This window comes from Otolemur garnettii, unplaced genomic scaffold (assembly GCF_000181295.1).
Source record: "Otolemur garnettii isolate 467f Iridium unplaced genomic scaffold, OtoGar3 scaffold00066, whole genome shotgun sequence".
NCBI classification, from domain to species: domain Eukaryota; kingdom Metazoa; phylum Chordata; class Mammalia; order Primates; family Galagidae; genus Otolemur; species Otolemur garnettii.
This window is the reverse complement of record NW_003852461.1, coordinates 6,895,303-6,909,364: the sequence shown is the minus strand read 5'-3', so window position 1 is coordinate 6,909,364 and position 14,062 is coordinate 6,895,303. Positions and strand designations below refer to the sequence as shown.

General features: G+C 41.6%; 1 protein-coding gene across 1 annotated transcript in view; it reads left to right on the top strand.

Moving 5' to 3' along the window:
* CUNH1orf87 (chromosome unknown C1orf87 homolog) overlaps positions 1-14,062 on the top strand; it is a 75,456-nt gene that overhangs the window by 54,786 nt on the left and 6,608 nt on the right. The window contains exons 8-10 of the mRNA XM_003793127.2: positions 2,841-2,905; positions 9,776-9,855; positions 13,134-13,341. Coding sequence (XP_003793175.1) covers positions 2,841-2,905; positions 9,776-9,855; positions 13,134-13,341 — 353 coding nt within the window. The remainder of the gene's footprint in view (positions 1-2,840; positions 2,906-9,775; positions 9,856-13,133; positions 13,342-14,062) is intronic.

Below are 14,062 nucleotides of genomic sequence, written 5' to 3'. Positions count from 1 at the left end.
TTTTGTATTGTAAAGGTAAAATTATTCAAGGAGCCAGGCCCAAAAATAAATAAATAAAACTAAACCAAAGCTAATAAAGGGGAAAATTAATTACAAATGAACAAAAATCAGATTGACATCAGATGTCTATAATAATAAAAGCCAGAAGACGCTGGAGCCGTGTCCATGGAATTTCAAAGGACAAAAGAAATGTGATCGAATCGAAGCCAAGTTCTATTACGTTCATGTAACTCTGGAGTCAGACAGCCAGGGTATAAATCCTGGCGGTCCTGTTGACTCATGTGCCCTCGGGCAAGTCATTTACACACCCCCGCAAGATGATTATCTCAATTAAATGAGATAGTACACAAAATGTCTTCCAAATATTCATGAAACTTGACTTTTTTAACTTGGTAAATCCAGTCGAATGTGGACTGTGAACTCAGGAGTGCCTGTCTAGGGTCAGGCTCGTGGGATCTGTCCTCCAGTCCTGATCTTTCTGGCTTCATTTTGGAGGTTGGTACCTACTTTAGTTATTAGAATGAGCTGCCTACTATGGCATCTAGAACCCGTTCCCACATTTAACTGTGAATCGTACCCTGAAGGTGCTAGGATCATGTAAAGAATATGGGAAAAAGCAAACATTTGGTGAGAAGAATCTTAAGAATTTTACTGGTTAGAGAAGTCCTAAACATCATTCTAATCAGGCAATGTCCAAGTTCAATGCTTAGAAAATTTTCCAATGGTCTCCCTCCCCTGCTATCTGCATGTAATCCAGAGGAGGCAGGAGAGTTTCTGGTGCCATGTTACCCGGAGGCCTGTGTTTATCTCATATTTAACATCTGAAAGATCACTACCTGGTAACTCCTAACACCTCTAAAAAACAAAAGTGCAATGTAATGTGCAAATATTAATGGGTCTCGGTTAATTATTTTTCTTTCCAATAGAAGTAGGGAGATCATTTGGACCAAATTCGAGGACTGCAACCTGGGAGACATAGGTGCAAGTTATCCTGAATACATGTTCCCTGATCTAGGGTTTTTGTTTTTGCATTTTGTTTTGTTTTGTTTTGTTTTGTTTACTCAAAAGGTCAGGAGTTGCTGTAGGAATAAGCCTGGTCTTCCTAAGAGGGTCTGGAAAGAAATTTCAGCAAGGGTAGAGGACAAGAAATGCTTCAGTCGAAGTTTATGTAGCTATTAATATTTCTCAAGAGTGCCACTTCTCCAACCTGCTCTTCCTTCCTAGACCTGCTGCATCTGATATCATCTGTCTTGCAGTCCTGCACATCCGTTCCTCATCTTTTCACCTGGCCCACAGTGGCAGGAGGCTCAGGAGGCCACATACCCTGATCAAAGAGCTTGTCTAACTTGTGACATCATATATAGCAAAAATTGTATCCAGTATAAGCAAAACAAACTAGTTCCATATTTAACCCATCATCTTTATTTAAGGAGAATAAAATCCTATCACATTAGAGCTCTTCTAAGAAATCCAGGACATACTATTTCACATTGCTCTTTATTTTTGTGTGACTTCTTCTGATGGGCAAGCCAAAGATAAAAATATATATCACTTGCAGTTTGGTTGCTGGAAACGGAAACTGCCCTTTGCAAAAGGAAATACAATAGAACCCCCACAGCTGCCACCTTCCTACTATGGCCACTCCTTACGTCGACCTAATTGTCACAGACTGGACATGCACCACATGCACATGTCAGTGCAGGAGGTCGAGTTCCTCACGCTGCTCATCTCTGTACGTTGGCCAGTTTGTTCTTGTACCTTGGGTGCTCAACTTACAGAGGTTCTATTGTATTTTGAAAGAGTATGAAGTAACTTCCGAAATTTATAGAAAACAAAACTTTGAAAACTACCAGAACTAAAGATTATGACAGAGATAGAGACACAGAGTAGAAGAACGAGAGGGGGAGCGGGGGGAAGGAGGAGGGAGAGAGCTTAATTACACCAGGCCCAGGGCATTGGCTAGAGCAGGCGTGGGCCTTTCACACTGTATCTAAAAGGAGACCACCAGCCATCACCCCAGACAGGGTCTACTTATATCTGAATAGAGGGTAGATGCTGGGCAGGCAAATATAAGTGAAGTTCACTACCAAAGCTTTTTTAAAGCACTTTCAAGCTTTCAGTGACTACATAGTTGTCACTTGCAGATATATCGCCGATGAGATTTCAGCTTGGGCAATTCACGACATTTGCCAGCACTCAGCACCTCTATCTATCCCCGTTTATGTTCTTTTCTGTGTTGCAATATTTCCCATACTTGGGAAGGCTAAAAAAAAAAAAATCTGAAATCCCCTTGACACTAAGTTCTAGAACTGATTTAAGTTCTATCAGTGAGAAGCTGTGGCATGAGCTTAGACAGGCAGGAGGAGGGGTGGGAGGCCACGGCACAGACCAAGTGTATGTGTGTATTTATTTATTTATTTTCCTACATCACTAGCAACTTCAGAAACCGGTAAGCACGAGTTTTTCCCATGGAAAGTACCTTGTACTGTGTCGTCTTCCCTTCAGAACATCGGGCAGCTGAGACCCCAGCCAGATTTTCCTGAGTTCCTTCTCTACCTCTGGACCGCACCTGTTGCAGCCGGACCCTGAGCGTAGCAGCATACCCACGCTGCCATTCTAATAGCCTTGCAATGACTTCCTAGGAACCCAATTCTCTATAGTAAAGCCCTTTCTAATAAAGAGATATAAGGTAGTTTTCATTTCCTGCATTGAACCCTAAATGGCATAGATATCAAAAAACGTCTTCAGTATCACTACCAGTATAAACCTAGAGCTTCACTGCACGTTCTTTTAGGGCCATGATATTGATCTTCGATATTATGTTTTCTTTTTTTGCACAGATGGCAGAGTTTTGTTGAGATGCTGAGGAGAGCCTCTTCTGATTTGCTAGCTGATTTGCCTACAGGTAAATTCCATGATTTGTTGCTCCTGAGAGGCGTCCCATTTCCCAGAGCTATTGTTGGCTGTGCTGCTTAGCTTGAGTGGTTCGCTTGTTGGGTTTTATCTCATTCTTTCCAGAAATGTGAACGACTCCCCAGTGAAGGGAAAACAGGGGTGAAGATGGCCTTAATGGCTACTCTCTTAGGCCAGGTAGATCATAGAAGACATAATTCCCCAAGTCTTCCTTCATCATGTGGCACTCTCTAGTGGTAACCCTTTAAGATGAAACAAAATAAACAGTATTACTTATTAGAACTTATTAGAAACAAAATAAACAGTTATTACTTATTGGAATTTCAATTGTACAGCTCCTTAAATCTAGGAAATCTAGGAATCTCACAGCTAGGTATTTATTCCACTGACACCTCAGCTAAAAAAAAAAAATTCCACAAGAAGTATATGTATCTTTAGTGCACTTAAAAAGATCCTTCGTGTTCTGTTTAACTAAATTACAGTAAGACCAGTTGCTGAAACGATGCAGCTGTAAAATGACATGGCTGGGCTGCTACAGAAAGATTTCTAAACCAGATTATTAAGTGAAGTCATAAAGAAGACTTGGGCAAAATATTTGTCAATTAACAAGCTTTAAATATGACAGGTGAGAAAATACACTTTGATATTACTCTGCAGTTGTAGTTTTTCTATTTCCTATATCCATCAACCATTTACTGATACTCTTTGGTTCAAAATACAAGATGCTGAGTGTGAGTGTGTGTGTGTGTGTATGCGTGTGTTTGGGGGAATTGATAGATTGGTCTATATTCAAGAAGAAAAACAGAAACCTTAGTAGATGTTTCATATAGGAGGAATTTACTATAGGGGATTGGTTATCAGAAGTATCAGAAGGCTAAAAGATCAAAGAGGAGATGGTGAGTGTTTCCATTTCTCTGGATTGCCATAATTGACCATTGTGGTCAAAAATGACTGCAATCTCTGCAGCTTAAAACAATAGAAATTTATTCTCTCACAGTTCTGGAGGCTAGAAATGTGAAATCATTGTGTCAAAAGGGTCAAACTTCTCTGAAGTTTCTAGAGAAGAGGACTGTCTTAATTTTTTCAGCTTCTAGTAGCCCCAGGCCTCCCTGGGCCTGGCACTGTATAACTCCGATCTCTGCCTCTGTCATCACCGGGCCTTCTCCCTTGTATGTCTCCTTCGTGTCTCTGTACTCAAACATCCGTCTCCTTTCTCTTACAATGATGCCAATCATTGGATTTAGGACCCACCCTAATCTAGAATGACCTCATTTTGACTTGGTTACATCTAAAACACCTTGTTTTCAAATGATGTCAGATTCACAAGTTCCAGTGATTAGAACTTTGGTGGGGGATGAGGTGGGGAGGGTGGGACATGATTCGATCCACTGCAATGAAGTAATCTAGCCATTGGTAACTGTAGGAAGCAGCTACCATTACCATCCTTAAGGCTGAGAAACCACAGAGAAGGGGGTCCTATCATTGAATCTAGTCAGAGCCGGAGCTACTACACAGCTGGTAGTAGGGCCTCCAAGAAAATGCCAGCAGCTGAAGAAAGGATTTCAGAGGCAACACCACAGAGCTGGTTCTTGAAGCACAACACAGTTTGGGGCCCAGACATCTACGAAATGGACTGAGCTGTTCGTTGTTGATGTTTCACACATGGCTGGTGCTGAGAGTGTTGAGAGATGTACCCGTAGCTCTTTTCTGGTTCTGGACAGATACTTGCTCTGTCCTCCCATGGTCTCTCCTCTGTGCGTGCATCCACCTGTCCTATAGGCCCAGCCTTCTTCTTACATAGCCGCCAGTTAGATTGGATCACAGCCGAACCTAACAGCCTCACTTCTTTAAAGGGCTTATCTCCAGATATAGTCACATCTTGAGGTACTATAACATATAAACATTTATGTTATAACACATAATTCAACATATAAATTGGGGGGGGACTTAATCCAGCCCATAGCATATGGCATAGCAGAAAAAATAGGTACAAATAGGAATTGAAGTCTCCCTTTTGCAACTAAATAAACACTGAACAGACATTAAGTAGGTATTTATGGTGGTTATATTTAGACTCTTACTTTACTTCTGACTCATTTCTCTTATTTCTGTAATGGGCAAAGAAAAGGGGAAAAAAAACAGTCCTATGGCTCTGATAGGGTGATTGTGAATCTGAAAAATAAAATAGGCAATGTGACACTAATTTTTTTAGACAATATGTTACTCTCCAGAACAACTGTGGTGGTAGTGTCACTGTTTTGCACTGTTGCGGTGCAACAGCTTACTGAGAAGGGTCTTATGTTGGTCTCTTCCTATTTCTGTACTGCTGTATCTACAATAATAAAATTGCCCTTGTGTACTGAATGAGCCACTTTATTTGTCTGTCTTTAGCTCCACAGGTAAATGTTATGAAAGTGAGGAGAGACCATTATACAGAAAGTAAAGGAAACTACTGCTACTCCCTATAAGAGGGTAGAATTTTATATTTTTACCTTTCTGGGACCCTGTTTTACTCAAAGATGCTATTGCTATCATAACCTGATTAAAACAACTTTCATATCTGCTGCCTTTATAATAAACTTTATTGATTTTGGAATCATAAAAATCCAAGTTCATGGAACTTGTTTCTTATGTACGTATAATTTTTACAAGATGTAACATATTAAAAGTGTATAACAAACATATGAAAAAAGGTGACACCATTCAACATACGTGTTACTAAGATCACAGAATAGGAGAAAGAGAATATTATTTTCAGCAAGGATGACTAAAATATTTCAAAAAGTGATGAAAGACGTCTAGCCACAGATCCAAGAAATACTGTGAACTCCCGCTAAGATAAATACAAAAGAGCTCAGGCCCCTCTAAGCATGAGGGGGTCTGAAAGTCTAAAGAAGTACTTCACAAAAAAGAAAGATGACCCTAAATTTTAATCTCTTCACTGTGGAGCATACGAATGCAGGAAAGGAAGAAGTAGCAGCAGCAAAAAGTAAAGATTGATCACAACAGGGAGAGTCATAAGAGAAGGAAGGAATCCCAAGAAGCAGAAAAACAAAATCAACGTCTGCCCCATGGCATGGTTCATTGGCCTTCTAGCTCTGTGAACACTCCACCACTCTCATTCCTTTTCATGCTGCCTCAGTGAGGCTCTCCTCTCAGCTCAAAGGCACCGGACACTCTTGCCTTTGTCTTTGGTATAATCTGCATTTCTCTGTATTTTCATGACTTGCTCCTTTGTTTCCCCTCCACAATTGGGTCCATTTTAATGTCACTTCTTCAAAGAGACCTTTGGTGTATTCCCTATCTGTAAGGGGTTTTAGCTGTGTTTATAGCTTATCAATACCTGACATTATTTCATGCATCTATCTGTTTGCTCTCCCCATTAGAATGCATACTCCATGAGAAGAAAGAGTCTGTCTTGCTCATTGATAGATCAAAATGCCTAGGCCAGTGCCTGGCATATAGTAAGCTAGTATCTGTTAAATGAAGGGAAGAGTTAGAATCACAGACCTAATCCTACCTCTGTGGTCTTAAACAGGTAACTACAACCTTCATTGCCTCAGTTTCCTCATATATGTCACAAGGTTATTCTTTAGTTTATGTGAAAACATCAGCCATGTGTAGATATTTGACATCTGGTAGTTTCCTTCTCACAAAAGCTTCGTTCAATAGGTCCAGTGGGGCGAGAAGCTCTTTTTCCGATCAGTTGTTCTCTGCCCTGGTTTCACTTTAGAATCACCCAGGTAATTATTTTTTTTAAGTGCTGAGCTGGGTTCTCACCTGCTGAGATTCTGATTTAATTGGTCTAGTGGGACACCTGAGCCCTAGTAATTTTTAAAGTGGCCCAGGTGGCTCTAATGTGCAGCCAGCACTGATGACCGCTGATTTCAAGTCATTAGTGGGGGCTGACAGGAGGGTTGGCTGTGTAACGCTCAGAATCCACTGGAAGCCCTATAAAACCTGGCCCTTCCACACCTGGAAATCTCTAGAAGCCAGATTGGCATCTTTCCTCCAGTACAAATCTTCAACTGGCAGAATAGACAGATGGTTATTATTCATCCTTCTTGCTGTGTTAGAAAGAAAAAAAATGAGCTCTGCCTAAGGTTTTTCAAACAATTATCACATGTGCAAACCATTACCTTTTTATATGCTATTAGGTATTGGGAAGGAGAAAGGGAAGCTTAGCACAGACCAAGCAGACTAGCACGCACTCTCTCCTAACGGAACTTTGAGGAGTTCAGATAGTAGGAAGTAGCTGGATTGAGACAAAGTCGAGGTTCTAGATCTTATTTTTTTTTTCTTTTCAGACAGAGTCTCACTCTGTTGCCCAGGCTAGAGTGCCATGGCATCAGCCTAGCTCACAGCAACCTCAAACTCCTGGGCTCAACTGATCCTCTTGCCTCAGCCTCCCAAGTAGCTGGGACTATAGGTGCCCACCAGTACACCCAGCTACTTTTTTCTGTTTTTAGTAGAGATGGAGTTTCACTCTTGCTCAGGCTTGTCTCAAACTCCTGAGCTCAAGCAATCCACCTGCTTCGGCCTCGCAGAATGCTAGGATCACAGGCATGAGCTACCACATCTGGCCTCTAGATCTTATTCTTAAAAGAATAATGCATTGAATGGTGCCCAGACAAAAATGGATGTGCCTGGCATATTCTAATTAGCTTTAAGTCCTCTTTTCTAGGGAAATTAGATTTGCTTAAGGTCATATAATAATAATAACACAACAAATATTAACATCTCATATTGAACATTTTCCATGTGTTAAGTATTTCATGTAGGTAATTTTTTAATCTCCACAATATTACTTCAAATTTCTGTCATTTCACAAATGAGAGAATCAGGATCCAAAAGCTTGTGGCTGGTAAAGGAAAGGATCAGTATTAGCCTTCAGGTCTGACACCAAAAGTTCATCTTTCTGCCCTTAGTTCATATGGTGCTTCCAGAATCCCTTTAATTTTTGAGAGTAATTTGAGCCTTTTTGCTCCTGCAATAAACAGAAAGCTTTTCTTTGATATAGTGAAATAAGTAAGGGCCAAATGCTACCAGGAGATTATGAGTCTTCGTGACAACATACACGCTGGGCTGGTCCAATAAGATCTGCCCCAAAGAGGCTGCCCTTCCCGGCTGCCATCATGATCCTCGTTAAGCATCTATCAAGGTTTACACCATATAACATCTTGAGTAGGTGGAGGATAAAGAAATGCAGAGACAAATCTTTCCTCTCCAAGGATTGGAAGACAAATTGAAGAAATGGAATTCTGTGTCCAATGACTTTATTTTACAAAGTCCAAATTAGAGCACATGGTCGTTCATTTATTTAACAAACTTACCTTGAGTGTTCACCCTAAATCTGGGTGCTGGGGCTTCAGGAAAGATGCAGAAATTGTATTGTCTTCTCCATCAAGAAACTGAGAAAGAAGATGCATAATAATGTGCAGGTGCAATATTTAAAAGTCTGTCCAGTAAAAGGCTTTTGAATATGAAATACGACTTTATTTATAAAAATAAATCCTTACTTGATAACACTATTACATTAACATGTATTGAACACCTTCTATGATCCAGCTACTTTCTTTATACTTCTAATCCATTTAATCCTCATAATGGCCTGTGGTTTTATTATCCCCATTTTATAGAAGAGGAAATTGAGGCAGGGAAAGAGCAAGTAACTTGCCCAAGGTCATGTCGCTAATAAAGGAGCCAGGATTTGAATCCAAGGCATCTGGCCTACATACTCTCAGCCACTCTGTTACACTGCCTCCCTCTACCTTTTTAAAGTTTATTAATTGAATAATTTTTATTAAAAATAGTGAGACCCAACTTAGAAATATTATGTATTTGTTTTGTTTTTGTTTTTGAGACAGAACTTCAAGCTGTCACCCTGGTGTCATTGTTGTTTAGCAGGCCCGGGCTGGATTCGAACCCGTCAGCTCTGGTGTATGTGGCTGGCACCTTAGCTGCTTAAGCTACAGGTGCCGAGCCATAATATGTATTTGTTAATGGTATATTTGATGTATGCACCAAATATATCAAAGATGAGGCTCCCAGAAGTCTGTGCCATGTGGCCAACACATGGACTTGCAAACTACATAAAGAAGTCACCAATTCAGATGGAAAGTGCTGAGGATGGTAGCACTCAGAGGGCTTCGGTGGGTCTCCATGCCTTTTCCCTGAATCTTCAGGAAATTTCTTCTGTTCGTGATGGCAAAGCCTACACCAAGTGGGCCTGGGCAGTAGAATGCCCTGGGCTGGGACGCTGCTGTTCAAACCTGTTCCCACACAGGAAAGGAGCAGAGAAGGAGGAAGAGAATGTGTGGCCTGATTACTCAGGAGCACACCTGCGTGGAGAGGGGGCAGATGTTCTCAAGAGGCAGAGCCATAGGAAGAGCCCCCTTCCTGCTTGCTTAGTTATAAAGGCCCTTCTGATTCAGGGCCTTCCTCCAGACTGTTGTCTCTGCTCACCTGCAGTTCTCTGTTCCATCGACATCAGTAACATCATCTTTGCCTGAAGAAATCCTGTTCATTCTTCGGGTGCCCATTTATGTCACTTCTTCCAAGAAGTTGTCCCTCAAACCCACCACTCCTATCCTCTGCTACAAAATAAGTTAAAAATAATTTCCTATCTACCCATACTTTTCTTGGTAGCGTTTATGGTAGCTTATAATTAAACAGTAATTTCGAGTAACTATTTATCATCTCCCTCCCCAGGGTGGGAACCAGGGTTTCCTTATTCATCAGGGTATACCCATGACCGAGCACAGTGCCAGCAAAGCCTCAGCGTATTCTCTGCCTGGTGTACGTGTGCCTGTTAAGTGAAAATAAACAAACTCAGCCCTTCCATTTTTTCTTCTTTGTTCAGGGAAGAATGAAAAAGACGCCCCTGCCACTCCAGTGCAGCCTAAAGACCCTGAGACATCTCAAAGCAAAACTGAACATATGGTACGCACCTGAGGTCTGTGGAGTTTGGGGGAGGTTTTCACAGATCCTTGGCCTTCTTTTCTGTGATGCTGGGTGGCGCCCTCCCCTGGGGGCTTTTGATTTCCAACCCCTTGATGTCAGACTGTCTTCAACCTCAGACTCCCCTCAGGCAGAGAAGGGAGGCCAAAGAGCTCCTAGAGTGTGGCTTGCTTCTTGTGCTACCTGGTTTGCGGAAACCTCTTGCCATCACTTGGTGCTGGGCTTGCCAACTGCCCCAAGAAATTGGACTTGTAGCATGTGCATGGATGTCCTTCCAAAGCTTGTGACCTATCCACCAACTGCCATCAAAATAAAGGGTGGTTATGAGGCCTATTTTAACATCTCAATTCCAGCTTCCAGAAACTGAGAATGACCTTTTCCCCAGACATCACATTTTAAAATGTAATAGGCATTCTGATTTAAAAAAAAAGAAGAAGAAAAAGAAAAAGAAAAAAAGTAAAATCTGGCAAGCGGTTAAAATCCATTTTAATATTCCCAGCATTTAGCCAGGAGAAGTTACAGACAGAATTGAAAAACAGCCTGAGTTTTTCTGTTGTTGTTGTTTTTTAAATGCCCGGATTAGAACATAATTCATCTTAAAATGACGGGAGGCCTTCTCATGCGCTTCACACGTTGAAATATTTTAGAAAATAGTATCCATTTTGGCAAGCCTCTTGCCATGCAAGAAACAACAGCAAATGCTTTTCTCCTTGAGTGTTAAGTCTGTTGTGAATAAGATTATAAAAAATATACTTTGCTCTTTTATTTTGCCTCTTGTTTAAGGATTTTATTGCCTCTCGAGATAAGTGATTCTTCTCACATTCCTGTATAAACAGATTCATTGTCCCACTTTTTAGAAACTGAAGAAGAGAAGTCGAGAAAGCCATTTTCCTCTTGTCTCAGAGAAAATCATTTATTCGTTCATTCACTTATTCATTCACTAAGCATGTCTTGAGCACCTACTGTGTGCCAGCACTAACCAAGTATACAGAAATAACCATCTCACAGGGCAGCCTCCGAGGAGAGAGCCTCACTTAAATCTGATATCCACCGATAAATGCTGGGATGGGTAGAGGTTACAAAGAACCACTTCTCATCCAGTCTGGGGCTGGCAGGGAAGGCTCTGAGCTGCATCTTGAAGTGAGTGGAAACCTACACAACCAAGGCAGAGATCCCAAGAGGGCTTTCATAACCTGGGTGACGACAGCATTACAAAAGCAGAAAGGCATAAAGCTGCTTTATTTTTTCAGGTTTTATGTGGACAGAGAAAAATCTGTAGGATTAAAAGAATATAACCTGGAAAGACAAGCAAGGACAAGTATATAAACGTTTTTGTGTGCCAAGCCAGAAATTTGAACTTCGTCCTGACACACTAGGACCAAAACAGTGTAGTTTAAACTTTGTTAGTTACTGACCTGAGCCTCAGTCAGGTCCATGTCAATCTCCCCCTTTCTTCAGTGGTCGAAGAGAGTGTTTGAACTAACTATCTGAAGATGTGGTATAAAATTATTTCAAATTAATTTCTCAAATTTAAGAGCAACTTCGATCTCTCTAAAATTATCCACCAAAATACATGCAAATGTGCATTGGCGTGGGCAGATTTTCTAAAGCTTCCATCAGACTTCTTAAAGTGGTCCAAGTCTCTAAAAAATATGTAGAAGAATCACTAGTCTAATTTACTATCTGGAAACTTTCTGCCTTTCCCCAAATTGAATTTATCACAGTAGAATTCTTTTTGATACGAATCCCTGAAAACTCACCGGTTACTTGTCATCCATGTGGCTACAGTTTCATATAACGTTCTGTTATTTCAGACAGAAGAAAACAAAAGAAGTCTTTAAATTCCCCCGAAGCCGCTTACTCCGTTTGTTCACCCACTCAGAACTTGGCTTCTTCCTGTACTTACCATTCTTTAGGGCTCTGGAATTTTCACAGCTTCTATGTGAGGAGTTTGAGACAAAGGTACAGAATTGGAAAAATTCAGACATTTGAAAGTTGGGGGAACACAGATGGTATACAAAAGTTAGAGGCATCGTTTTATGGTGAATTAGTTAGAGATATTTAGATCACGAGGAACAGAACCAACTCTCCTAGCTTAATTTATGGGAGGATGGAGAAGCATAGTATGCTTCCTAAGGACAGAAGTACAACCATGAATTAAAACCAGAGACTTAGCACTATTAAGACTTCCTAAGTATCTGTTCTTTCTGTTGTCAGCCTCATTCTCTTACTCTCTCTCTCTCTGTTATCTGTCTTTCTTAGCAGACTATCTTTTCTTCATTTCCAGCGCACAGCGTGGAAAGCTTGCTGGAGTTCCAACGTCTCACACAGAATCATCTCCATTTCTTTCTCACAAACTCATTGTCCAAAATTCCTGGAAAACAGGTTTATTGGCCCATTTTGCATTCACTGCCCAGTCCTCATCTATGCAAATAGAGCATGGTGGTTCTCCCTGTAACCACGTCCGTGGGAAGATGGCCAATCCCTGTAGATCAGGGCTGGGCAGCTCCACCAGCATGCGTCCACTCTCTCTATGTGGTACAAGATGCTTTACGGGGCGCTGCTGAGATTCATTTGTCTACTTCATTCTAAAAATAACTCTGCTTTTCACTGGGCATGAGGTTAACAGACCAAGATGAGCTTTAGGTCCTACGTCTAGTCTTGGATCTACCATAAGATCTTTGAGATGTTAGGGAATCATTCACATTTGAGACCTGGCGGGGTGGAGGGGGGAGAGTCTTGGTTTCCTTTGTTAAATGAACAGGATCAGGCAGACTAGAAGCACTTTAACAGTCTTTAAAATGGGCCCACAAGACTAACATAATACTACTATTGTTTCAATCACTCTTTGGCCAGAAATCTCACACTCAAAACCTAGAGGTTTTCCTACCAAGAAGTTACAAGCATCCTAGGAAGCCCATCCCCTGCAGAGCACACCAGTACAAAATAGAGTGGGTACACATGCAAAGTCACGGTTAGTTCCAAAGTCTTTCACTTGGTGCAACTCAGAAATGAGAACTGAATAAAAGTCAGAATGTCACTCTTCTCTGCACAGCAACAGAAACTTAACATGTTTGTATCCAGAAAGTATTGGCAGATATGGTCCCATGGCACTGGGGATTTGAAACTCGTTCTAGTTTTCCAAAGTTTTGCCTTGCAATAAATCTTGTTAGTTGTGTGGCCTCATCTTTGGCCAAGAGACTGGAGAAGCTCTGGGTGGTGAATGTGTTGCCAGTGAAATGTTTGTGTTGTTTTGGTAGAAAACTCCGGAAGAGGAGCTGCAGGCAGAAACCCCCGCTGCTGAAACTTCAGCCCCCAAAGATCCTCTGAGCTCTTTGCAAATCAGGCCAGTCTCCCAGCCTTTTATGAGTCCGGCCATGAGAAATAAGTCTGAAGAGAGCGAGATGTGGATGGACAGGTTCAGGAAGCTGGAGAATGCCCTCTACCTCTGTGATCTGAGTAACTCAGGTGAAGTATGACGTTTAAGGCTGGCACGCCTTTCTACCTGTGCTCAAGTCTAAAGGTGGCCACCTCGCTTTCTCTCAGTTCTTGAATCATACAATTTGTATAGAAACTGTGTGCCTGGCACTGTGCCAAGCACATCGAGGCAAAGATAAATCAGACGCACATTCCCTACAATCTTAGCCATCTCTTTGGGTCCCTCATTCTTCCTCCACTCTGTTGCCAAACTCTAAGCCATAATCCGACCTTACAATTCCCCTGATTAAAGTACATCAGGGCTCACCACTGCTGTGGATGGAGTCCTAACTTCTTAACAAGGTCCAATTTGTCCCTTCCACCTGACCAGTGAGTGCCCCCTGCTATGACCATTCTCCCTGCACGCCTTCCCACTCCTAGCGAACTATTTGCCTTCCCTCAAGCACACCTTGCTTCTCCCATGTCTGCACGTGTTCTGACCCCAAGCCTTCCATCCGAGCTGTCTGGTTCTCCTCCCACTCCACACCCTCCCAACTCCTCACTTTGTCCACCTAGCTAATTAACACCTAAGCATCTTTTACATTAGACTGCCCCTCTGAGACTCTCCAAACAGACCTAGGCTAAGTTTCTTCTGGCCTCTCTGATTCTTTAACATTCGTTATCATATTTAATATACTGTATTTTTATTCGGAGCCTTATTATCATTCTCACAATTTCATCAGGGGACGATATTCCTTTTTTATCCCTGACA